A 24,387-nucleotide genomic window follows, 5' to 3' on the forward strand; every position below is an offset into this window, starting at 1 on the left:
AAGTGCATTAGAATGGTTTTGAAACCGTGACCTGTTTTGAAGAACAGGCAACCCGAAAGACTCGATAGATTTTTCTTTAAAGACAATCGAGATCTGGAAAGAAGTATAGGTACTCTTGAATACCAAAATCAAAGAAAAGAAAGCTAAACGCCAGCTAGATCTCCATCCAGCCCTAAAAACGTAATCAATCGCTAAAAATAAACTCAAGAAGAGGTCCGAAGGAGATCAGAAATAAATGGAAAGATACCAAACTGGAATCTAAGGCGCATGCTGGGGCGCATGCTTCTTCGACTTGCAAGCGTCCACAGCAATGATCACATCTTGGATCTTTGAGACGGCGCCAAAGATGCCACCCTCCATCTTGATGGATGAAATTGTGCTGTCACGGAGAGATTGCTCGCTAGCAGCCGTGCCATCTTCCAAGACAACGCAATCGAAGCCACGATCATTGGCTTCACGCATGGTTGTAGAGACACATACATCGGTGGTCACGCCGACAAGGACAAGATTCTTCATGCCTTTATTACGGAGGATGAGTTCAAACTCGGTGTGTGCGAAGGCACCGCGGCCGGGTTTATCTATGACTGGCTCCCCAAGAATGGGGTAGAGCTCATCAATGGTATCATGGCCCAACTCTCCACGAATTAGCAAACGACCCAATGGCCCCTGCGAGCCAATGCCCAGGCCGTTGGCGTTGTTGCGCGAGCGAAATGACTCCCGGCTAGAGAGGGTCGACAAGTCTGGTCGGTGGCCTAAGATAAGGTTAATAGATTGTTCAAGTCCAATACATGGAAAAGTATGTATATTACCTTCACGGGTATGGTAGATAGGAAAGCCCCCTGCGCGAAAAACTTGCAGCAATTGCTGTATCTTCGGAATAAGCGCCTGCGCAGCAGAAATGTCGTAACCCTGGTAGTGCATATATCCACCCGGGGCACAAACTGGCATGAATGCATTAGTCGCAAGTTAGTATGAGAGTAGTTATGAAGTGGCCTACAGTCTTTCTGCATATCAATTATCACCAAAGCAGTTGTGAAAGGACTGAAAGTTGCGTCATGAGGCCAATCATAAGGAGCAGCTGGGATTTGACCCTTTCGGACTTTGTGCTGACTTGATCGAGGCTTTTCAACAACGGGACCATGGTTGTGAGTTGCATTCAGGACGCTCAAGGTCCAAATACCTGGAGAACCTACTGCCTGGAGCATAAAGGGACAATCTACCAATCTTGATGTACGTCGACGCTTGCGAGTTTCCTCGGTCAGCCCATTACGGGGTCGATACTGTCCTCCACGATCACAGCGCAGCCAGATTTTGGCAGTACGGCCGGGTTTCTTCTCTGTGGGGGTACTGGATGATTTAACAACCACATTGTATCCGTGTAATTTCGCGTGGGCCTGTACTGCGGTAAGAAGGGTTTCTCTATGCGGGGAAGGAGGCTTGGTTAGCGACAAGTATTTGTCCGTGCACGAGGAGCACCCTACCTGTCAGGATAAGTCCCTTCGGCAGGGGGAATCAATTGCATATTCAGAGCGAGGTCAGGAATGTCTTGCATATCGGACGGCGCGTCCATGTTATCTGTCATGATGGACGAAAGTGGTCAACCACTCTGTCACGGGTGATCTGTTTGTAGACGGTGTAAGTCTTGTTGTTCCATCATAATTTTCAGGCATAAAGTTTGTGGATACAATTAAGGAAATTGTAGAGGGGAAAAGGTAAATAAGTGCGTGGAAGCAATGACAGGAGTCATGTCTCCAGTGCGTGGGCATTGTAGATTGTGGGTATGGAAGGAGAAAAGAAGCTGGATGCCACCCCATAGAAGGGATGCCGAAGGGGGTAATGTGGGGAGAGATGGGGAAAAGGAAATGAGACCAAAACTCACGGAACTTTGCGATTTTACCCCAGAGACCCAAACCTGGATGAATCCAGATCGTCGCGGCTGATCGAGGTCGAGTTTACTTAGCTATTTGCGTGTTAGCCTTACCGCCTAATATTCAAGGCCACAAATATCGTTGCCTTAAATTAACCCAACGAAGCCTAGCGTCTGTCTGACCCAGAGTAGAGGGATGTTCTGGACCGAGTATTTCCCTGCGCGTATGTATCACCTGTACCTTGAGCTCTTCGGCTTCATTCCATCGTCCCTGAATTTGGAAGGTCTAGGCTAGATTATGGATAATGGCTAAAGTATTATGATGCTCTGATCTAAAAGCAAGCCTGCGCGAGTGCATCACTTGCACCGGAAGCTCTTCGGCTTCCTTCTATCATCCTTAACTTTAGATAGTCAAGGCTATATTGTGCATACAGGCTAAAGTGTGATGATGCTCCGGCTATAGGAAATCCAAAATCTCTAGTTGAACTGAGGCTGAATTCCATTACTCTTGCCTCGGTGATTTCGGGAGGGATAATGTACTCATCATAGAAGTTCATGAAGTAACGGATAGGATCTACGCCCGCATCGCTAGGACCTTAGGCATTTGGGCAAGTTTCTCTATTTATAAACATGTCTACGAACATCTGGTGTACATGGTCAAGGCCGCCGAGTACGACCGAAGTTGGTATAATAGCTTATGGTGGGTATAGATCGGAACTATACTAGGCTGTAGTTAGTTTAGACACTAAATAAGGAGAAGGTGAAGATGCTGGAGATGTAGGTCAGGCCACTACAGGAAAAGATGGTAATGTTGTTGTGCTCGAGGGTCCGATCCAGCAACCATCGTATAAACTATAGCTGCCATTCCACTCAGCAAATTCGGAGAAACCGCCAAAGCTCCATTAGGGCACGTGGTTTTGGGCAGACCTGGTGACAGAGGCTCGAACTGTAATGTCGACTTCTTCGTACGGAATGCGGATGAGTGGTCCTGGCTGTAAAGTCTCCTAAGCACGGAGAATTTCATTAAGCTCATAGGAAAATACTATAAGGGCCAGAAGATCGATCGTATGGAGTTCTCTTCTGCTTCACAATCATCTCAATCAGGGAGTATGTGCAAATTCTACCTATGACACGCTTAGTAAGTTTTTGTGTGAATAAATATATCAGGGCTCTGTTAATTTGCACCCAGCGCTAAACTATATTAGGCCATCACATGACAGCCAGATGTACCCTGTATTTTAAATGGTAATCCTGCGTTCCAATTTCTTAGTAATCTCCATAGTAATGAGAACATTTTGTTACCAATTCCACATTCCACCACCAATTCCCTATATCTGCCCTCCATATTCATTATGTCTATCATTTTCAATGCCCTCCCCTCCCACCGCCTATCTCTGAATTCGGCGAGTCTTTTTACCGCTCAGTTGAGCAGGCTATCTCTCAGCGCTCAACCCAGCGCTCACCATCTCAATTTGAGATCATCGAGCAGCAGATGCTAGCTGAGAACCAGGAAGTTGAGGTATCACGGGCGACTTCGCAGGCATCTCAGGCATCTCAGGCATCGGCGGCATCGGCGGCACGGGGGGCAGGGTGGGAAGCTTCGGAGGATGAAGGGCCAAGAAGATCAGGCCGGGCGCCTAGGCCAAAGAGGAGAAGAACGGATGAGACAACTCAGGGTGAAACCACAGAAACAGATCATTAAAAGGCATGTAAATAGCTTTAAAAATGAAGATTTAATTCAGAGGGGCGGGTGTGTTCTCATTACTATGGAGATTACTAAGAAATTGGAACGCAGGATTACCATTTAAAATACAGGGTACATCTGGCTGTCATGTGATGGCCTAATATAGTTTAGCGCTGGATGCAAATTAACAGAGCCAAAAGTAAAAGGAGCAAAACGACAAGATTAATGGGCTTTCTTTTGGCGAGGAATTTTCATCGCGAGAGGAAAGATTGCCTAATTTCTGGCGTCGATGGACCTGTCATAGACTTAACCCATTTTCCCCCATGGTCACTATAAAAAGTATTGTGTGGTTTGATAGGCACTTCACCTCGTACCAGGCTCTCAAATAACTTCTTGTATGGTTTCAGTCTCGCCTTTGATGATCATCTTCGCTATTATGTGTAGCTGTGGGGAACAGCAGAGGATCGTACTAGCCATGTTGACTCCACGATTGTTCCAGGTGAATGCCTCCTTTGATCGTTGTTTTTCTTCCGGCTCATATCGATTTGATGACCTTTGAACTCTGTAAAGTCTTTTCTCGTCGCCCGAATCTTTTATCCGGGTTCATCAAATAAGGTGAAAGGTAGACCCTCGATATTAATCATAGTTCTATCAATTCCGATATGAATGATTACTAGTAAAGGATCATACCTACACTAAAGTGAAAGGAGTCTTCAAATATTTCAAGATTGGAAAGCCACCACCTTGGAACCAATTAGGCTGGGCATGAAATTGCTGCAGCAAAATATGTATCACACTACCAAAGATTCCCCTACTCCAGGCCCGGGCTGGGATTCATGTCTCCTCCGCCTCTCTCTCCTCGATGGCTTTCATCAGCCGGGCCACCTCGCCTCAGAGTCAAAGACTCAAAGGAAACCAGAAATAGGGTCAAGTTACGGGTCAGGGCCTCTTCTTGAGTGGGGGCCATCGGCCATCTCTGCTACAACCACGCATCAGTAATTTCCAATGTTGCACATAACTACTGCAATTGTGGCCGAGAACAGCTCAAGATAACATTGGCAGAGTCCGATGACTCTTTTGTAGGGCCTTTTTGGATTGGTTTCTGAAAAGATGACCAGTTCTATCGGACTCTTAAACTGGATGGGGACCAAAGCTGCGCTGGAGCTGTATGCAGCAGATGCGCCTGGTTGGGAGATATATTAGCGGAAACTCTTTAGTGTATATATAGAAAAAATTGGATCAAGCCCTGGAGATATGATTTTATTGGTACTAGGTAGACTATTCCTCCTCATCGACCAAGCTCTCTGCCTCTGCATACCTTTTCTCAATTAACAAACTGACAATCAGAATCCGTTTTTGTCGTCTTCGGGCAAAAGCTTTACCCGATTCTTGTCAAGTAGTATTGTAGCCATCCGATTCAAAAAAGCGATCGATTTCGGACTCATTACGTCTTTAAGCTCTTGCGCCTGCTCTAGTGTCATCCCGTATAAAGTCGGGAAGTGAAGGCGCTCAAAACTTGTAGGCACGAAACGCTTTGCAGCAAGGCAGTCCATGAGGATATCTCCTCCATGAATATAGTTGTTCACGACACGAATACCGTCGGTCCGTTTTTTGTTATTTGCAGTGATTGCGTCCTGTATCCATACTGATAACGTCCGTCTCCGGACTTTATATAAGTTCTCCGACACCACACCGAGCTTCTTCGACATGCTTTCGTTGGAGTCCTCCATCTTGCTCATCCTGGATTTCATCTCTTATTTCATGCATGAGATCCCGGCCCTTCTCGTTAGCGACGAGTTCTTTCTCCGCGTGGAAATCGATATCGCTGATGCTGGACATCATTTTGAGACGGGCATCAAGAGTTGGATTTATGTTTTTTGAAACGACTGAATCGTACCAAATAACAGGATGCTGTGACTAATCAGAGAAAAGAGTTCGTTAGGAATCATGCATTAGGAAAAGTGGGACCAGGAAAGGAAATACAGTTGAAACTCTTTTCCTCGCAGACCCAGGCGGGCTCGGCTCGAACGATCTCTTCTGAGGTACTTCCGTCATAACCATGACGTCACAGAGTTATGTTAGGAAAATAGCAAGCACACAGTGCTATGCTAACTGGAGGGAAGTCAGCAACAGAAGGTAGAGCAGAAGGTAGAGATGGTACTCACAATTCCAGTTGTCAAGGCCTCACACAGTAGTGGAGGTGAGAGAAGACGGGAAGGCAGATTTTGTGGCGAGGACAATAGCAAGCACATAGTGCTATGCTAACTGGAGGGAAGTCAGCAACAGAAGGCAGAGCAGAAGGTAGAGATGGTACTCACAAGTCCAGTTGTCAAGTTGTCAAGGCCTCACACAGTGGTGGAGGTGAGAGAAGACGGAAGACAGAAGATGGGAAAGTCAGGTTTTGGGACGAGGGAAGAAGCAAGCACACTGTGCTATGCTGACTAGAGGGAAGTTAGAAAAAGATAGGAAAGAGCATATTGAGAAAAAGAGGAAAGTGAAAGACCAGGGAAAGCACGAAGAAGGTACCGACCAACCGAAACATGATATACAGGGAGCCCTACAAATATATCGAGAGCTGTAGCATCCTCTTCATCACTATCCTCTTCGTCCCATTCTATGAAGTCGTGTGGTTCAAGACTGACGTGGTCAAGATCTGGCGAGGATCTTAAGTAGTACTCGTATGAATGCTCTGTATCATGGGAAGATATCATATATTTTTCCCATTCAGCTGGTGCGTCTGCTAATGAGACTTTTTTGGGCATAACATCACGCAGATGTAGATTCTGAGCAATGGCTAAACATGACGGTGGAGACTGACAGACTCGGCAAAGTTCTTTTACATCTCGAATTTCAGGTAATGAAAATGGCTTTGAAAAGCTTTTCCATGGCTTATCGCTCGAAATTTTATCCATGAATTCAAGTATCGTAAAACTGAGCCGCTTTATCCCCGCTGTAGAATGATTTGACCAATCCCAATTTAGGTGATAAGTAGAATTGGTGTCGCCAGGTACCCTATTTGAGAAATCGTGATAGAACATTTGGAACAAGATATGCCAAAATCCGAAGATGACTCGCTGCTCCTCAGTCCATGTTGAGATACGGAAGTCCTGAGGATATTGTAGCTCTCCTGGATAGCGCGTTACGCAGTTTTCAAGGCAGTATTCAATGCAAAAATGAGTCAAGACATGAACATGATGCACCAGACCAATAAAATTCATCATCTCTCTAGGAGTTCCAAAAATGTTCTGAACTGGTGCGATTCTCCCCTGGAGGAAATGAGGTGCTGCGAAGCGACTAATAAATATTTCTAGGTTCTGTTGAAGCAATAAGACAATTTGCATGAGGGTTCTCGTAACAATCATTTGATTAATATCCCTCGTCAAATAGGGTGCTTGTACGAATCAAGGTGTCACTGTTCCCAAGAGCACCATACATCTGGTCAGAAATATATAGTAACAGAATTAAATTTGAAGTTAAAATAATTTATACCTAGTACCTAGTTACCCGGGCAGCCATATGGTTGCCCAGGTCTTATTGTTTACTTGGATTATGAAGAAGATACCTAGGTACCTAGTGAAACGAGGAACGCTCTAGGCAGCACGGTCGGGACGTGCAGGTCGAGTCGGCTAAGAAAAACCAGCCATAACCATAAAAGAAAGCCCAATGAAAGTAGAGAGTCAAGAAAGGGAAGACGTGTGTAAAAGTCCATTCTGTAACTAAATACATATCATCTAGATAGATGATAACTCGGCTCTGCCGCAGACCGCTTTCCTGTTCCATTCCGTAAGTGAGGGTCCTGTTTTTGGGTTTAAAAAAGTGGGGCCGGTTACTAGGTAAGTCATTAAGTGGGGTTCTGTAATCTGTAGTACCAGCAACACCCGATCTAATCATAAGAAACCTTCACCTTCCATCGTGAGAGTCCCTACTAATCTAACCCGCAAAAACAGAGTTAAGTTTACCGGCTTCTGGATCTTCCAGTCTCTCCGCTTTTCTTCATCTTTATTTTTTTGGTGCAGATCGACCCGTCAGGATCCCGATCCAGGTCTGTAAATTTCTTCCCTGGAGTGACTTACCTATAGAGTCCCAAACATCCAATGCCTGTGTAAAGTGAACCCTTAGTCTGATATCACAGTCTAAATAGCGCTTGAATCTGGTTTTCTATAGTTTTACTATCAAAGTGTATAAATCACATGTGTTCTTTATCGCTGAAAATATGTAAAAAAGACCAACTGCACTGGTCAGGGCGGATCCTGGTGAAATCGATTATTTTCATTATGGTGGAATACTTATAAGCATGAGTACCCAAGAATGACAGCAGCTTCCAAGGACTATCTTGCGATTCCAGTAGCTGAGTATCAGTGGCGAGGCTTTTTAGTCAATGTCAATACCTACTTGGCGTTATTCGGCACTCTATGACTGCAGAGACAATGAGTAGGCCATTCTCAAAGATACATATAAGTAGAGGTAATGGTATGAGATTTACATATAAAATTACTAAGTAGATAGTAAATTTTATTAATTATGTATGGAAATTTGAAAACATTAAATGTCATACGTTATGTGATACTCAGGATGGGTGCCTCAACTACGTCATATAATGGGATCTATCCTTATCTCTATCCCCCTTTCCCAAAATCTAAAATTATCTCCATCCCCCTATTCCAGGTCTGCCAGATTTGTTTTTAGCTCTCAAAGCCTAGCTCTTCAAGAAAGATCTTCATGGAATTATCCGCATCATTAGGCTTAGAACTAGTGCGTTGATAGTTTGTAGCTTCATTCGTATTGCTTTCTGGACCGTGGTCAAAATTGAACGTGTCGAGATAGATACGAAGTCATGCTGCTGGCTAGACTCCATAATGAGATCTTGAGCTGCAGGAATTCGTATTCTGCATTTATATCATGGATGATGTGAAAAGAAGAGTGCGACACTTGGAGTAAATTCAGTACAAGTCCAAAAGAGTACAAGCCCCACCTGTCACGTGGAGACTACCCATCTAACGCGATCCACGTGATAAGATGAGTCAGCTATCGTTAGTCATTTCCGTCTCGGAGTCTCACTTATCAACAACGTATCAATAAGGCACCGGTCTTGTGTCCGATCGCCCATAGCCACATGAACATTTGAGATACTTCTCTGGGTGACTGAGAGCGCTCAGGGAGGCCTTTCATAATTTCTACCCGCGAGGAATTTTTACGATTGCGGATCTTGTGGACGTCTTCTCTGCGGCCCATCGACCGGTGCCCAACGTGGGAAGATGCCAGCCGCAGATGAAGTGCCTTCTGAGCGAAAGCACACCAGCAGTTCCTATCGAGATGAGCTTGCACACTACAAGGCTCAGTACGAGCAACTAGAATCCGAACTCTCGGACTTTCAAACATCCAGTCGAGAGCTGGAGGCGGAGCTGGAGAAGGATATTGAAGCCTCAGAGAAACGGGAGCGTAAGTTGAAAGAAAAGGTCGATTCTCTGCGTTATGAAGCAGAGGAATGGAAGGTGATATTTATCCAGATCATTCGTTGTCGTGGTGCACTAAAAACTAACTATCACCGCAGACGAAATACAAGCAATCTAAAGCCGAAGCCAACTCTGCGCAAACCACTCTACAAAAGGAGATCACCTCTCTACGTGACACAAACCGCACTTTACAGTTGAAATTGCGTGATATTGAGGTTGCCAACGATGACTATGAACGACAAGCCCGGAACACTACCTCGTCCTTGGAAGACATGGAATCCAAGTTCAACATGGCTATTGAACGAGAAGTGCTGCTGGAGGATGAGATGAGGAGTGGAGAACAGGAGCGTGAAGGGCTACGGATTGAGAATCAGCGTCTTCGCGATGAGCTGTCTGATCTCAAGGTTGAAGCCGACATCGTTCAAGACAAGTTGCGGCAAGCCGAGGGTGGCCACGGGTTCCGTCGCCGGAAGCCAGTCCCCCTATATGGCAGCCCATCGACCCCTCATACGATAGAAATCTTTGACCGGTCCCCTAGCACTGTTACCTCTTCGCCAGTCTTCTCAACTCCTCCTCCCAAGCCATCACTGTCTTCTTCTACTGCCACTCCTCCTTCGCCGCCCATCTCGGAGGCTTCCTCCAACTTGCGTAGGTCGATCAATGCTACTCCGAGTTTCCCTCGCTCGAGAGCAGGAGGTTCCGAGGTGCCTTCCAGGACCCTTCGCGATGCCAGACTTCCACATCGCCCCTCACAAGCTTCTCACCCCCATCCCCATCCCATCCACTCACGAGCCTCATCGCTCGCCCACCCTAACAGTCGGTCACCCTCCATTTCGTCTCGCACTAGCGTTACGAGGGCGGCTACCACAAATGCCCCACCACGCATGTCAGGACTTGGACTCGGGCTACCCAAATCTGGGTCCTTGTATCAGATCCGCGGTTTAATTGGAAAGATGCAGAGGCTTGAAGAACGAGTGCAATCTGCAAAGTCTCGCCTTCCAGCACCTTCAGATACTTCCTCTCGTGGATCACGTAGTGGATCCATCGCCGGAGACAGCCCCGCTGCGGCCACCATCACGGCCCGGACACACTCACGGAAGCGTCTGAGTGGCAGCAGCTTTGGGTCTTCAGTGCAAAACAGCGAAGGTGGTACTCCGTCATACCTCGCGCAGAGTCGCACAACATATGGGGCTCGTGATAGTCGCCCAAGTAGCCGAACGAGCTACTCTAGTCGCAGTTCGTTCAGCCAGAGTGTACACTCCGGAGTGCCTGTACGACCGGAGAGTCGCTCGAGTCGCCCCGGGGCGAAGACTCCCCTGGGTCACTACTCCATTAATCCCGTCACTGAGAGTCGACGACCTCGGTCTTCTCTCAGTAACAATGCTGGACAAGCCTCTTCAAATGGAAGCATGCCGCACATTGAAGAAGATCACGACCAATCTCCTCCACCTACATCTCGCATTCCTTTGGACTTCCGGCGGCCATCTATTTCGACGACGCCGGGGCTGAAGAAGCGTACACCTAGCGGGTTCTCCGCCATTCCCACACCCCGGAGCTTCAAGACAAGTATCGGCCCGGGGCACATACCACCACCCGAACGAAACACGCAGACCGACCTAGGAGAGACCTTCTAGAGAATCATCTCCTTTTACTTTTTCGGGCATCAACAAATTATTTTTCATCGGGCGTGGATATGCGGTGGGTTTCTTTTCTTTTTTTTTTCTTTCCAAATCATCCCTGGATTTTGTTTAATTCTCAACTGCCATATTGCGGAATTATATACTGGAATGATGGGGCATGGCTAGACCTGCACATCAACTCCAACCCAAATTTACGCATGATCCTGTATAGTTTCAGATGAAGTTTTTCCCATATTTTTTATTTGCGATCATTTGGTTCAGTCCGGATAGATTCCGAGGCGTCCTAAGCTGTGTCTCAGCGTCCGATTATTTATTTATTTTGTTTTGGGCCTCGCGATGAGGCGTTCAAAGTTTTTCATAATACCCACGAATGTTATTTTCATTGGATCAGTTCTTATCTTAGTACTTCTACCCCGTATGTATGTAAGCCCCGAATGAGCCTTGACCCCCGGGAGATCGGGGGACAAGGATGAACCCCACGTTTCAAATAGCTTCAATTGGCTCAAGTACCGTAAACGTCTGCACAGACCTGGATGGAAGATAGATTGGTTGGGTTGGAGCTTGGGACACTTCATCTTTTCATCAGATCCAATTTTACGAGCTAATTATAGGGTTTGGAGGTCCGAATAGTCCGGAGTGATATTAGCCCTAAACGCATATGCCAGGTCACAGTACATATGATATAAAGTATACGAAAAGGGTAGGTTCTAGCCTTGGAAGATTAAAAGCTATCTACTTTTAAATTCGGAGATATTATTGGATCAAAATAGAAGAAATGGATCTAACATTAAGAAATGGTGGGACATTAAGGAAGTAGGGAAGCTGTAGCTGTGAGAGGGACGGTGGAACCCGGCCCAACAAAGTCCAGAGAGTTGGGGAAACTGAGGTACTTTACCATACTGTTGACTATGTATCGGTACCTGTCCCGGTTGGGAATTCTCCACTCCGGTGGGACCTCGGAATTTCATTTTCTCATCATTTTTATTTGAGAAAAAAGAAAATATACTAATACCCTCTTAGTGGATTTGGCCTCTACACCTATTTTTTTTCTTACTTTTCAATTCTCATAGATTCTACGGGTTATTGGTGGTTTCCCGGTGAGTTATTCAATTACTATTGCAACCGTGTTATCCTTGGTATCCGTTTGCGATTACATTCCCTCGCCTCTTATTTTGCTTTTCCCCCTCCGTCGATTTTATGTGACCGAGCACCGTTTCACTCTCTGATCGTTTTTCACACTGCAGATAAAGACCTTCTTGACATTTCCATCCTTTTCTCCTACCTCAACCTCCTCCCTCACAACTCCTCACAACTCAATCCCAAACTCGCCAATTCTTCCCGGGGTTCCTCGCCACTCCCTGTACATTACTCTATCTCACTTCTCCAGCTGTGCTGTTTAATCCCCGAATTTGAACCCTGCATGGGAAGCTAAAAATCGAATTTGATCTATATACCTACATCATGGGTATCACAAATGGCCACGGTAGCTCTAACGCTGCTAAGCACAATCTCCCTTCACATTTTATCGGTGGCAACCACTTGGAAGCTGCTGCCCCTAGTGATGTGAAGGACTTTGTGGCCAAGAATGGCGGTCACTCCGTCATTTCCTCGGTGAGTAGCAGTTGAAAAAGAGGCGATGAGAGATGAGCTAATGATTGTCATCTACAGGTCCTCATCGCCAACAACGGTATTGCTGCCGTCAAGGAGATTCGTTCCGTGCGGAAATGGGCCTATGAGGTCTTCGGAAATGAGCGTGCTATTCAATTCACCGTGATGGCTACTCCGGAGGATCTGCAAGCCAATGCTGACTACATCCGTATGGCTGATCAATACGTCGAAGTTCCCGGTGGAACAAATAATAATAATTACGCCAACGTCGAGCTCATTGTCGATGTTGCCGAGCGAATGGATGTCCACGCCGTTTGGGCTGGTTGGGGTCACGCTTCCGAAAACCCTCGGTTACCCGAGTCCCTGGCTGCTTCGCCTAAGAAGATCATTTTCATTGGACCCCCTGCCTCTGCCATGCGCTCGCTAGGTGACAAGATCTCTTCCACTATTGTTGCACAGCATGCTGGTGTGCCCTGTATCCCGTGGTCTGGAACTGGTGTCGATGAGGTCGTGGTTGATGATCAAGGTATCGTGACCGTGCCTGATCATGTCTACACTCTCGGCTGTACCGCTTCTCCCGAAGAGGGTTTGATCAAGGCCAGGGAAATTGGTTACCCTGTCATGATCAAGGCCTCTGAAGGTGGTGGTGGTAAGGGTATTCGTAAGGTCGAGAAGGAGGAGGACTTCATCACCTTGTACAATGCCGCCGCCAACGAGATCCCCGGTTCTCCCATTTTCGTCATGAAGCTCGCTGGAAACGCCCGCCACTTGGAGGTCCAGCTGCTGGCTGATCAGTACGGAAACAACATTTCCCTGTTTGGTCGTGACTGCTCTGTCCAGCGTCGTCACCAGAAGATTATTGAGGAGGCTCCCGTCACTATTGCCAAGCCCATCACTTTTAACGCCATGGAGAAGGCTGCTGTTAGCCTGGGTCGTCTGGTCGGCTACGTATCCGCTGGTACCGTGGAGTACCTGTACTCGCACGCTGACGACAAGTTCTATTTCCTCGAGCTGAACCCTCGTCTCCAGGTCGAGCATCCTACCACTGAGATGGTCTCTGGTGTCAACTTGCCCGCCGCCCAGCTCCAGATTGCCATGGGTATTCCCCTGCACCAGATTCGCGATATCCGTCTTCTGTATGGTGTTGACCCCAACACTTCTTCGGAGATCGACTTTGACTTCTCCCACGAGGAGAGCCTGCAGACTCAGCGTCGCCCCCAGCCCAAGGGCCACACTACTGCCTGCCGTATTACCTCCGAAGATCCTGGCGAGGGATTCAAACCCTCTGGTGGTACCATGCACGAATTGAACTTCCGTAGTTCGTCCAACGTCTGGGGTTACTTCTCCGTCGGTTCTTCTGGTGGTATCCACAGTTTCTCAGACAGTCAGTTTGGTCACATTTTCGCTTATGGCGAGAACCGTTCTGCTTCTCGTAAGCACATGGTTGTTGCCTTGAAGGAACTGAGCATTCGTGGTGATTTCCGCACCACCGTTGAGTACCTGATTAAGCTGTTGGAGACTCCCGCTTTCGAGGATAACACCATCACCACTGGTTGGCTCGATGAGCTCATTTCTAAGAAGCTGACTGCCGAGCGCCCCGACCCCATCATTGCCGTCATTTGCGGTGCCGTCACTAAGGCCCACCTCGCTTGCGAGGAAGGCATTGAGGAGTACCGTAAGAGTCTAGAGAAGGGTCAGGTGCCTGGAAAGGACATCCTGAAGACTGTCTTCCCTATCGACTTCATCTACGAGGGTAACCGTTACAAGTTCACTGCCACCCGCGCCGGTCATGACAGCTACCACCTGTTCATCAACGGCTCCAAGTGCTCCGTTGGCGTCCGTGCCCTGGCTGACGGTGGCCTGCTGGTGTTGCTTAGTGGTCGTAGTCACAACGTCTACTGGAAGGAGGAGGCTGCTGCCACCCGTCTTAGTGTCGATGGCAAGACCTGTCTTCTCGAGCAGGAGAACGACCCCACCCAGCTCCGTACCCCTTCTCCCGGTAAGCTGGTCAAGTTCACCGTCGAGAGCGGCGAGCACGTTGCTGCTGGTCAACCCTTCGCTGAGGTTGAGGTCATGAAGATGTACATGCCCCTCATTTCCCAGGAGGCTGGTATCGTGCAATTGATCAAGCAGCCCGGAGCTACCCTTGAGGCTGGTGATATCCTCGGTATCATTTCTCTGGATGACCCCTCTCGTGTGAAGCACGCCCAGACCTTCACAGGTCAACTTCCAGATCTCGGCTCTCCCACCGTTGTCGGTAACAAGCCTCCCCAGCGCTTCAGCCTGCTTCACACCATCCTGGAGAACATTCTTCGCGGTTTCGACAACCAGGTGATCATGGGTGCCACCCTGAAAGAGCTTGTTGATGTCCTGCGCAACCCTGACCTTCCTTACGGTGAATGGAATGCCCAGTCATCGGCCCTGCACTCCCGTATGCCTCAGAAGCTGGATACCCAGCTCCAGACAATCGTCGACAAGGCCAAGTCTCGCCAGGCTGAGTTCCCTGCCAAGCAGCTCCAGAAGACCCTTTCCCGATTCATCGAGGAGAATGTCAACCCTGCTGATGCCGATATCCTTCGAACCACTCTCCTGCCTTTGACTACTGTCATCGAAAAGTTCAAGGAGGGTCTGAAGATCAACGAATACAACGTTTTCATCGGTCTGCTGGAGCAGTACTACGAAGTTGAGAAGCTCTTCTCTACTGGTACCAAGCGTGATGAGGATGTTATCCTCAAGCTCCGTGAAGAGAACAAGGAAGACCTTGCCAAGGTCGTTCACACTGTCCTCTCCCATAGCCGCATTGGATCCAAGAACAACCTGGTCCTCGCTATTCTGGACATGTACCGCCCCAACCAGCCCCAGCTTGGCGATGTTGGCAAGTACTTCAAGCCTACCTTGAAGAAGCTTACTGATCTTGAAGCTCGTGCTGCCGCCAAGGTCACCCTCAAGGCTCGTGAGCTCCTGATTCAGTGTGCCATGCCATCGCTCGAGGAGCGCCTGTCCCAGATGGAGCACATTCTGCGCTCTTCTGTCATAGAGTCCCGCTACGGTGAGACTGGCTGGGAGCACCGTGAGCCCGATTCTCGAGTCCTGAAGGAGGTTGTTGATTCCAAGTACACCGTCTTCGATGTGCTCCCTCGATTCTTCATCCACCAGGACCCCTGGGTTACTCTCGCTGCTCTTGAGGTCTACGTGCGCCGCTCTTACCGTGCCTACACCCTGAAGGGCATTGACTACAATGCTCAGAACGAATCACCATTTTTGTCTTGGGACTTCTGTCTCGGCAAGCTCGGTCAGCCTGAGTTTGGTTCCACCACTACTCACCCCTCCGCACCTGCCACTCCCACCGCTGAGTCCAACCCCTTCAAGCGGATCAACTCCATGGGTGACCTGACTCTGGATGTGGACAACGACCCCATCCGCAAGGGTGCTATTCTTCCCGTTCAGTACCTGGACGATGTTGAAGAGCATCTCCCCAAGGTTCTGGAGGCTTTCCCTCACGCTTCGGCCCCCGTCAAGGGTTTGATGGCCAACCTCGAAGGCAAGCGTCGTCCTTCCACCAAGGTCGACAATGAGGAGCTCACCGGTGTCCTGAACATCGCTATTCGCGACATCGAGGAACAGGACGATAACCAGATCGTTGCTCAGATGCAGAGCCTCCTTGCCGAGAATCGTGAAGAGCTTGTCTCCCGTCGCATTCGCCGTGTTACTTTCATCTGCGGAAAAGAGGGTGTCTACCCTGGTTACTTCACTTTCCGTGGACCTCTCTTCGAGGAGGATGAGAGTATCCGTCACAGCGAACCCGCTCTGGCCTTCCAGCTGGAACTTGGCCGTCTCAGCAAATTCAAGATCAACCCCGTATTCACTGAGAACCGCAACATCCACGTTTACAGTGCTATTGGCAAGGGTCCTGAGAATGACAAGGCCGTTGACAAGCGCTACTTCATCCGTGCAGTGGTCCGCCCTGGTCGCCTCCGTGACGACATTCCTACTGCTGAGTACTTGATTTCTGAGGCTGATCGCTTGATGAATGATATTCTGGATGCTCTCGAGATTATTGGTAACAACAATTCTGATCTTAATCACATCTTCATCAACTTCTCTCCTGTCTTTAACCTGCAGCCCACCGATGTTGAGCAGGCTCTGGCTGGTTTCCTGGACCGCTTCGGTCGCCGCCTGTGGCGCCTGCGTGTTACCGGCGCTGAAATCCGTATTCTCTGCACTGATCCCACAACTGGCATACCTTACCCTCTGCGTGTCATCATCAGCAACACCTATGGATTCATCATCCAGGTTGAGCTGTACATTGAGCGCAAGTCCGAGAAGGGCGAGTGGATCTTCCAGAGCATTGGTGGCACCACCAAGATGGGCTCCATGCACATGCGTCCTGTCTCCACCCCTTACCCGACCAAGGAGTGGCTCCAGCCCAAGCGTTACAAGGCTCACCTTATGGGAACTCAGTACGTGTACGATTTCCCTGAGCTGTTCCGCCAGGCCTTCCAGAACAGCTGGACCAAGATCGGTGACAATATCCCCTCCCTGGCCTCCCAGCGTCCTGCCGTTGGGGAATGCATTGACTACAATGAGCTGGTGCTTGACGACACCGATGAGCTTGTTGAGGTTAACCGCGAGCCTGGTACCAACACCCACGGTATGGTGGGTTGGCTGGTCACTGCCCGTACCCCTGAGTATCCTCGTGGCCGTCGCTTCATCGTTGTTGCCAACGACATCACCTTCCAGATTGGTTCATTCGGTCCCCAGGAAGACAAGTTCTTCCACAAGTGCACAGAGCTCGCTCGCAAGCTTGGCATTCCCCGTATCTACCTGTCTGCCAACTCCGGTGCTCGTATCGGTGTTGCCGATGAGCTGATTCCCCACTTCTCTGTTGCCTGGAATGACCCTGCCCGACCCGAGGCTGGCTTCAAGTACCTCTACCTCACCCCCGAGACCAAGGCCAAGTTCGACGCCAGCAAGAAGAAGGAGGTTGAGACTGAACTCATCACCGACGATGGTGAAGAGCGTCACAAGATCACCACCATCATTGGTGCCAAGGACGGCTTGGGTGTCGAGTGTCTGAAGGGCTCTGGTCTGATTGCTGGCGCCACTTCCAAGGCATATGAGGACATCTTCACCATCACCCTAGTTACTTGCCGTTCCGTTGGTATCGGTGCCTACCTGGTCCGTCTCGGCCAGCGTGCTATCCAGGTCGAGGGTCAACCCATCATCCTGACTGGTGCCCCTGCCATCAACAAGCTGCTTGGTCGCGAGGTCTACACCTCCAACCTGCAGCTTGGTGGCACTCAGATCATGTACAACAACGGTGTTTCGCACATGACTGCCAATGATGACTTTGAAGGTGTGCAAAAGATTGTCGAGTGGATGTCCTACGTTCCCGACAAGAAGAATGCCCCGATCCCCATCCGCCCCTGGACCGATGACTGGGACCGTGACATTGCCTACTACCCCCCTGCCAAGCAGACCTACGATGTCCGTTGGCTCATCAACGGTAAGCAGGACGAGGAGGGATTCCTCCCCGGTCTGTTCGACAAGGACTCCTTCGAGGAAGCTCTCGGTGGCTGGGCCCGCACCGTTGTCGTCGGTCGTGCCCGCCTCGGCGGCATCCCAATGGGTGTTATCGCTGTTGAGACCCGTGCTGTGGAGAATATCACCCCGGCTGACCCTGCCAACCCCGACTCCATGGAGATGATCTCCCAAGAGGCCGGTGGTGTGTGGTACCCCAACTCGGCCTTCAAGACCGCCCAGGCTCTGCGTGACTTCAACAATGGTGAGCAGCTGCCTGTCATGATCCTTGCCAACTGGCGTGGTTTCTCTGGTGGCCAGCGCGACATGTACAACGAGGTGCTCAAGTACGGTTCGTACATTGTCGACGCTCTCACTAAGTACGAGCAGCCCGTCTTCGTCTACATTCCCCCCTTCGGAGAGCTTCGTGGTGGATCCTGGGTCGTCGTCGACCCCACCATCAACCCCGAGCAGATGGAGATGTACGCCGACGAGGATTCCCGTGGTGGTGTCCTTGAGCCCGAGGGTATGGTAAACATCAAGTACCGTCGCGAGAAGCAACTCGACACCATGGCCCGCCTGGACGCCACCTACGGCGAGCTCCGCCGCTCCCTGGAGGACAAGTCCCTCAGCAAGGAGCAGCTGTCGGAGATCAAGACCAAGATGGCCCAGCGCGAGGAAACCCTCCTCCCCGTCTACCTGCAGATCGCCCTCCAATTCGCTGACCTGCACGACCGTGCCGGCCGCATGGTAGCCAAGGGTGTCATCCGAAAGCCTCTGCGCTGGCAGAACGCCCGTCGCTTCTTCTACTGGCGCCTGCGTCGCCGTTTGAGCGAGCAAATGATCGTGAAGCGCATGCTAACCGCCAACGCAAACCCAGCGCCCCGCACGGCTGCCCAAGGTGCAATCCCCACCTCAGCCCCTGCCCCTACAGTCGTCGAATCTCCGAACACAATCCACCTCAAGAACCTGCGCGCCTGGACGGGCCTGCTGGACGACGATGTCGAGAACGACGACCGAAAGGTTGCAACCTGGTACGAGGAGAACAAGAAGCTGGTCCACAGCAAGGTCGAGTCTCTCCGCACCGACGGCATCGCTGCCGAAGTCGCCTCCCTGCTCATTGGAAACAAGGAGGGTGGTCTGCGCGGTGTGCAGCAGGTTTTGTCCATGTTGCCTGTTGAGGAGCGCGAGTCTGTCCTCAAGTACCTGGGTTCCGCTTAATATGAATGCAAGCGGCAAAAATACTGCTTTTTATGACTTTTATGTGTTTAATTTCTATCTTTCTATATTTCATTCGATATTTCTCTTGAGACTTTGACTTATTGGTTTGGTTCCAAGGTGTTGAGTGCTTTTTTATGGTGGTGAACGAGTTTACTTAGAATTTTATTTATTATTCATCACTTCTTTCCAAGGTTCGTCGGATGTACTCCGTAGAATTGCAACTACTGTATATTAAGATATTGAAATGAGACGTCTGTCATATATCGGTCATGTATCAATCAATTAGCTTGATCTTTTATCATTCCGGTTACAGATCTCGGATTCAAGTACAGTTTTCAAATAGAAAGTCCATAAACGCCTTGCCAGCTGTATCTGTGTCATGTGCACACCCGACTCGTTTTTTACGAGTCGGGTGTGCTTCACCGGTTCTGCCAATTTTTTTTTTTTCACCGGTTCTTCCAATTCCACATTCCATTCTATTTTACCCAATATCTCCCACCCACCATGCCTAAAACCTTTGAATCGACTAAGGCCCATCTCTCTAAGGCCTTTGATGCGCCAAACGCGAAAAAAACCCAAATATCTCTAAGATTGCGCGCGAATTTGGTGTCAATCGACGTACTCTCCATAACCGCGTTAAAACCAATGCGACCGCGAAAACTCAACAAAAACCAGTCAATAAGGTTTTTACCGATATCCAGGAGGAGATTTTAGTACGCTGAATTACCCAGCTAACTGATTGGCGTATGCCACCAACACCAAAACAGGTTGAGATGTGGGCAAATCGCCTACTTCAAGATTCTAGTTCTGAAGATACTAAGGATACTAGAACTGTTGGGCCAAATTGGGTATATCGCTTTACTAAGCGTCTTCCTAAAGGTCTAAAACTAGGTCCTTAGAAGCAGAAAGTCAAGGATTCTAAGCGAATGATGGCTAAAAATCCAGCTAAGATAGGTCATTGGTATGATCTGCTTCGTGGTATGCCTTCGCGGTTAATCTATAACTTTGATGAGTGTGGTTTTCAACCTAGTGAGGTGTCATAGGTTAAGAACACCTGACAAATGATGTTTAGTGTAGGATCAAGAGTGGCACTATACAAGTAGAGCCTAAGTATGATTTCGTGAGAGCGAAATCATTATAGTCTTTTAGCTCAGTAGAATGGACGTGAACGTAGGCACGATCCCATAACAATATGGTTTATAGGTCCTCTTCGTCAACACAATGATGAACGCACACCATCTCTACCACTCTCTTCCTCTAGTATTGAATATACTCCGCCAAAAACCTTAGTACGACTTCAGATGAACCAAGAGAAGATTATCAAGCATATTGATATAGACCTCCTCAAACTAAGGGTTTAAAGGGGTCTTAAATATCTTACTCGCCATTCCCAATTGATCCAAGAAGAGTATCGAAATCTTAAGATTACGGTTGAGAATATTAGGGTTGCGCAAGAACCAATTCGGCGCTCTAAAACCAAACGACAGCTTAACCAACCACCCCTCCAGCAGACTGGTGTATTAAACCTACACCATATAAAACGCTTTGTGAAAATCAGGAAAACCAAGGAGGAGTTACAACTAGAAAAAAAATTACAAAAACAGGCCCAAGAAGCTCTAAAAGCTCAAAAACAGGCCGAGGAGCAGGTTCAAGAGCAGGTTCAGGAGCAGGTTCAGGAGCAGGTTCAGGAGCAGGTTCAGGAGCAGATTCAGGAGCCAATTCAGGGGGAAATGGCCAAATATTGGAGGCGATGGAAAGGGATGTACTATATTTTAAACAGATGCAGCAGAATTGTATTTAAAGCAGAATTAATAGAGAGAGTAAAATAATATTTTAAATTGGCAGAACCGGTGAAATTGGCAGAACCGGTGAAGCACACCCGACTCGTTTTTTACGAGTCGGGTGTGCACATGACACAGATACTGAGCCACTTTTCTGCGGCTGTGGCGCCAGATATTAGGATTAGTCATCATTCTAATTGGTGATGGAAGTTCATCGAATGGAATGACAGGCATCATTTTGGATACACATTGCTCTTTTTGAATTCTGGAATGACTGCTTGCTCTTGCCAGCTCGGCGCTATCCTTGTATACTATTTTCAGAAGCCACCGGCAGCTCAAGTTTGATGGATGACAATGATTATAACCTTGTCACGACCTGTCTGAACAGGTTCACCTCTTCTCCAACCTCGAATCACTGACTCAAGTATTGGTGAAAAAAAGAACCCCATAAAATGGAATTATATGTGCCAAAGAATCCGCCTGCCAAAGACCCGAAAGCCGTTGGACGACCTGATCATCCACGTAGTGCAATGTGGAGACCGAGTCGTGGTTAAGCTGCATACATGAGCGCAGCCACCCAAACAAGGTAAGTATGAAGAAGAAAGAAAAGAGAGGAAGGGAAAATGGGCCGGGAGGTTTAAATAGGGGAGGTGCTAGCTAAGCGAGGATTCTTCACCGCTTTGGTTTGATTACTTACTGCAAGGGATGAAGTGAATTATGTAGGTTGCAACATTTATGTAGTATGTAATTGGCTATCTGAATTAAAGTTATGCTCTGCTGTAACTCTTGAGGCCTAGTATCTACTAGTACATCGAATCCCTACATACCTAGATACTAGTTAAGTAAGGGCTAATACTCCTCAATGGATCAATCAGCTCAACTACTCCATCAGTCATACCCAGAACCATAACGAATGTAGGCTCGTCTACGATCGAAGTGCCGAAGAAACTGGGTGATGAAATTCTTGAACATACAAAGTAGTTATATCTATTGAATCGCTAAAGGCATGCGAGTGATTCCTTCTTGGGCATACGCAGTATGCAGTATCTGATATCGTTGTTGAGGTGATATGTGATACTTCAATGGATTTCAGTTTGCGGACCAAACAGGTCTATTTAAGTCTTTCGGTCAAATGTTGGTGAGCAGTATCCTCCTTATGTGTTAGTATGAAATTGAAGTCCAAATCAACCAGGACATGCATCTTATCGTCATCCGCACCTAACTTTGTTATTATCACCCCGTGATCTGATGACTATTCACCTAATACGGACTAGCGGATTCGCTACTAAGACCTATATCTTCTCCCAAGTCGCTCTTTCGAGTCTCCTTTCTTCTTCAAACATCCTAGTGCAAGGGTATTACATATATCAGTGAGGAGGAATCCGAGATTATGTTTTTGCTGGTTGAAAATTTTTAACCTGACTGCTCCTGGCTCACGTGGCCAGGGAATTTTTTACCCCAAAATTTTGATTTCATCGCTCTCATGCTTTTTTTTCATTGCTTGGTGACCCTTGTGGTCGCGGGTAGAGAAGAGAGGTTGTGGATTTGAGGCCTTGAGTATATCAAAACATAACGTCATCACAACAAAACACGTCATTCAATCGATGTTGATCAAGAGTCAAGATCTTTTTACTACGGTTTCCCATACAACAACCCATATTGGCTGTCTATAAGAAACCTGGGAATAAAAATTTAGGCCATAGGTTTACTGAAGGTGCTATGATGACTGAATACGATTTTGAGAAATCATTTTTGTCTTGTGCAAGAGAAATTCAAGCAAGAACAACAACCACATCCCCAGTCCTTTTGGCCTACATACTGGCCTTTACAGAAGGATTTTTTGAGTTTTGAATCTAGCATAGCGATCAAATGTTTTTACTGTCGTGAAAGACATCCTACAGGTAAATGTGTCCCAACCTCGTGAGGTCGCGTTAAAGAACTCTGCAGGCAAACCAAGTGCAACTCTACCTACAACGGTCCATTTCGACCAGAATACGGACCTACCCAGTGCTTATGTATAGATAAAAATTGGAAAGAAACTTGGAACCTTGTAGTGAAAATGAATAGCAAGCTGCGACAAAAAACATTTGAAATGGGGACTATATGCATGTGCATCTAAGGTATCAATTGCAAAATGAACGCTTGAAATAACAATAAATGAAGTTCAAACTTCAAAAACCCATTATTTCAACTCGAGGGAAGGTTGGAACTTCGGCAGATGATATTCCACATCATTCGGCAACAGCCAGCCAGGGTGGAAGATGTTGAACACTCCAACCGCAATGACCATCATAGCACCATCCATAGCAACAAGGTACACCTCATGAGTGATCAAGAATCCCGACCATCCTTGAACAAGCTCGATTGCACGGTAAATACTCCGAACATAGATGACAGCAACAGACAGCACTATGGCACCGGTAAGGGGCAAGATTGTACCCGATGTGAGTTTCTTCAACTGGCCCATGCGTGAGACACGTCGGATAAAGTCTGCAGCAAAGCCAATGAAGATGGTGATGGAGACTAGCTGGAATATAATTCCTGCTACCATGGTGTCTGTTCCAGGCTTGGTGTTACCGCCTTCCACGCCAGACTCTGATGAAGCCAGACCACCACCGGCGGCTTGTACGACTAGTGAGATGATGTCGCATGTGCAAAAGATCCATAGGTACAGCTTTGGGGTGAGGATAGAGGATTCTGGGCCAAAAAGTCGGATCAATCGACCGAGAAGAACGTAGATTCCTGCAGTGAAGAAGGTTGGGGCTGTTTGAAATAGAGGTCGTCAGTGTGAACTCATGATATTGGTAGGTTTTCAAGGGTTGAACTGACCAATGATCAATGTACAGATTTGAATCATGAATGCAGTGCTGTTATAAGGGCATTCAGCAGCCCAAAGGCGACCAGCCCAGCCGAGTAGTTCCACTGGTAACGAGTTAGATTGGTCCCGGATTGGAATGTTGAGTAGATACTTACCCATTGCTCCAATGGCAAAGAGACTGCACCACCATGTCCGCTTCCAGCAAAATTGAACGATGTGAGCGGCCATCGTCAAAGCAAAGAGAACACAGAATGCAATTCCTGCGCCTTGTGATGGGACATAGCCATATTGAGTCGTAAGGCCATATTTAGTCTCGTACAACTCGTTATAGGCTAAACAGCCAGCATTTAGGTCGATCTCGGTAGTCATGTTGAAGTACAAAAGAAGAGGATTCTAATGTTGTCTGATCGAGAAGTAGGCAGATACCTGGATGGTTCAGGGCTAGATCGCAATGATTGATGATCTATGGAAGAAAGTCCAGAAGGAAAGGGTGCTTTATATGTCAAAGATGGTCCAGCTCTGGAGGCCCCATAAAATCAGCCCTCACTTACAAGGATCCAAAGCTCCTCAGATCGACATCGAGGCTCCAAGATTTCCATACCAATGTAAGTGAGATTGAGCGGACGGACGGGCCTCATTGCGATGTACAGGGGTCCACTATAGTGTCGTTGCGGCTGGTCGAGTTTATTTTTGAAACATGGCTGCCATGGATTGGTTTGAGTGGGCGGTGCTGCGTTGTTTATTCTATAGCTCTAGACCTTAGATTTAAATCTTGCGATGGTTCACCTGAACAGT

At 48.0% G+C, this 24,387-nt stretch overlaps 7 protein-coding genes across 7 annotated transcripts; 3 read left to right on the forward strand and 4 right to left on the reverse strand.

Annotated features, from left to right (window-relative positions):
- Positions 1–258: 258 nt before the first annotated feature.
- On the reverse strand, positions 259–1,570 carry N7495_008727 (cysteine hydrolase family protein; the record flags this gene model as incomplete). The annotated part of the gene is made up of 3 exons (XM_057211378.1): positions 259–941; positions 998–1,419; positions 1,482–1,570. The coding sequence occupies 3 exons, from the start codon at positions 1,568–1,570 to the stop codon at positions 259–261; spliced, it is 1,194 nt and encodes a 397-aa protein (XP_057060921.1).
- A 1,649-nt stretch (positions 1,571–3,219) lies between these two features.
- Positions 3,220–3,569, forward strand: N7495_008728 (uncharacterized protein; the record flags this gene model as incomplete). The annotated part of the gene is given in 2 exon segments (XM_057211379.1): positions 3,220–3,274; positions 3,292–3,569. The coding sequence occupies 2 exon segments, from the start codon at positions 3,220–3,222 to the stop codon at positions 3,567–3,569; spliced, it is 333 nt and encodes a 110-aa protein (XP_057060922.1).
- A 1,325-nt stretch (positions 3,570–4,894) lies between these two features.
- Positions 4,895–5,393, reverse strand: N7495_008729 (uncharacterized protein; the record flags this gene model as incomplete). Its single annotated transcript, XM_057211380.1, has 2 exons — positions 4,895–5,185; positions 5,238–5,393. 2 exons carry the CDS (start codon positions 5,391–5,393, stop codon positions 4,895–4,897), a joined length of 447 nt encoding a protein of 148 aa, XP_057060923.1.
- A 342-nt stretch (positions 5,394–5,735) lies between these two features.
- On the reverse strand, positions 5,736–6,313 carry N7495_008730 (uncharacterized protein; the record flags this gene model as incomplete). Its single annotated transcript, XM_057211381.1, has 2 exons — positions 5,736–5,807; positions 6,101–6,313. The coding sequence occupies 2 exons, from the start codon at positions 6,311–6,313 to the stop codon at positions 5,736–5,738; spliced, it is 285 nt and encodes a 94-aa protein (XP_057060924.1).
- A 2,493-nt stretch (positions 6,314–8,806) lies between these two features.
- On the forward strand, positions 8,807–10,638 carry nde1 (nuclear distribution protein NudE; the record flags this gene model as incomplete). The annotated part of the gene is made up of 2 exons (XM_057211382.1): positions 8,807–9,043; positions 9,103–10,638. 2 exons carry the CDS (start codon positions 8,807–8,809, stop codon positions 10,636–10,638), a joined length of 1,773 nt encoding a protein of 590 aa, XP_057060925.1.
- A 1,467-nt stretch (positions 10,639–12,105) lies between these two features.
- Positions 12,106–18,993, forward strand: N7495_008732 (acetyl-CoA carboxylase ACC1; the record flags this gene model as incomplete). The annotated part of the gene is made up of 2 exons (XM_057211383.1): positions 12,106–12,255; positions 12,313–18,993. 2 exons carry the CDS (start codon positions 12,106–12,108, stop codon positions 18,991–18,993), a joined length of 6,831 nt encoding a protein of 2,276 aa, XP_057060926.1.
- A 3,963-nt stretch (positions 18,994–22,956) lies between these two features.
- Positions 22,957–23,961, reverse strand: N7495_008733 (RTA1 domain-containing protein; the record flags this gene model as incomplete). Its single annotated transcript, XM_057211384.1, has 2 exons — positions 22,957–23,537; positions 23,604–23,961. The coding sequence occupies 2 exons, from the start codon at positions 23,959–23,961 to the stop codon at positions 22,957–22,959; spliced, it is 939 nt and encodes a 312-aa protein (XP_057060927.1).
- Between the last annotated feature and the right edge of the window lie 426 nt (positions 23,962–24,387).

Source organism: Penicillium taxi (assembly GCF_028828555.1).
Source record: "Penicillium taxi strain IBT 34144 chromosome Unknown utg000005l_segment0_segment0, whole genome shotgun sequence".
NCBI lineage: Eukaryota > Fungi > Ascomycota > Eurotiomycetes > Eurotiales > Aspergillaceae > Penicillium > Penicillium taxi.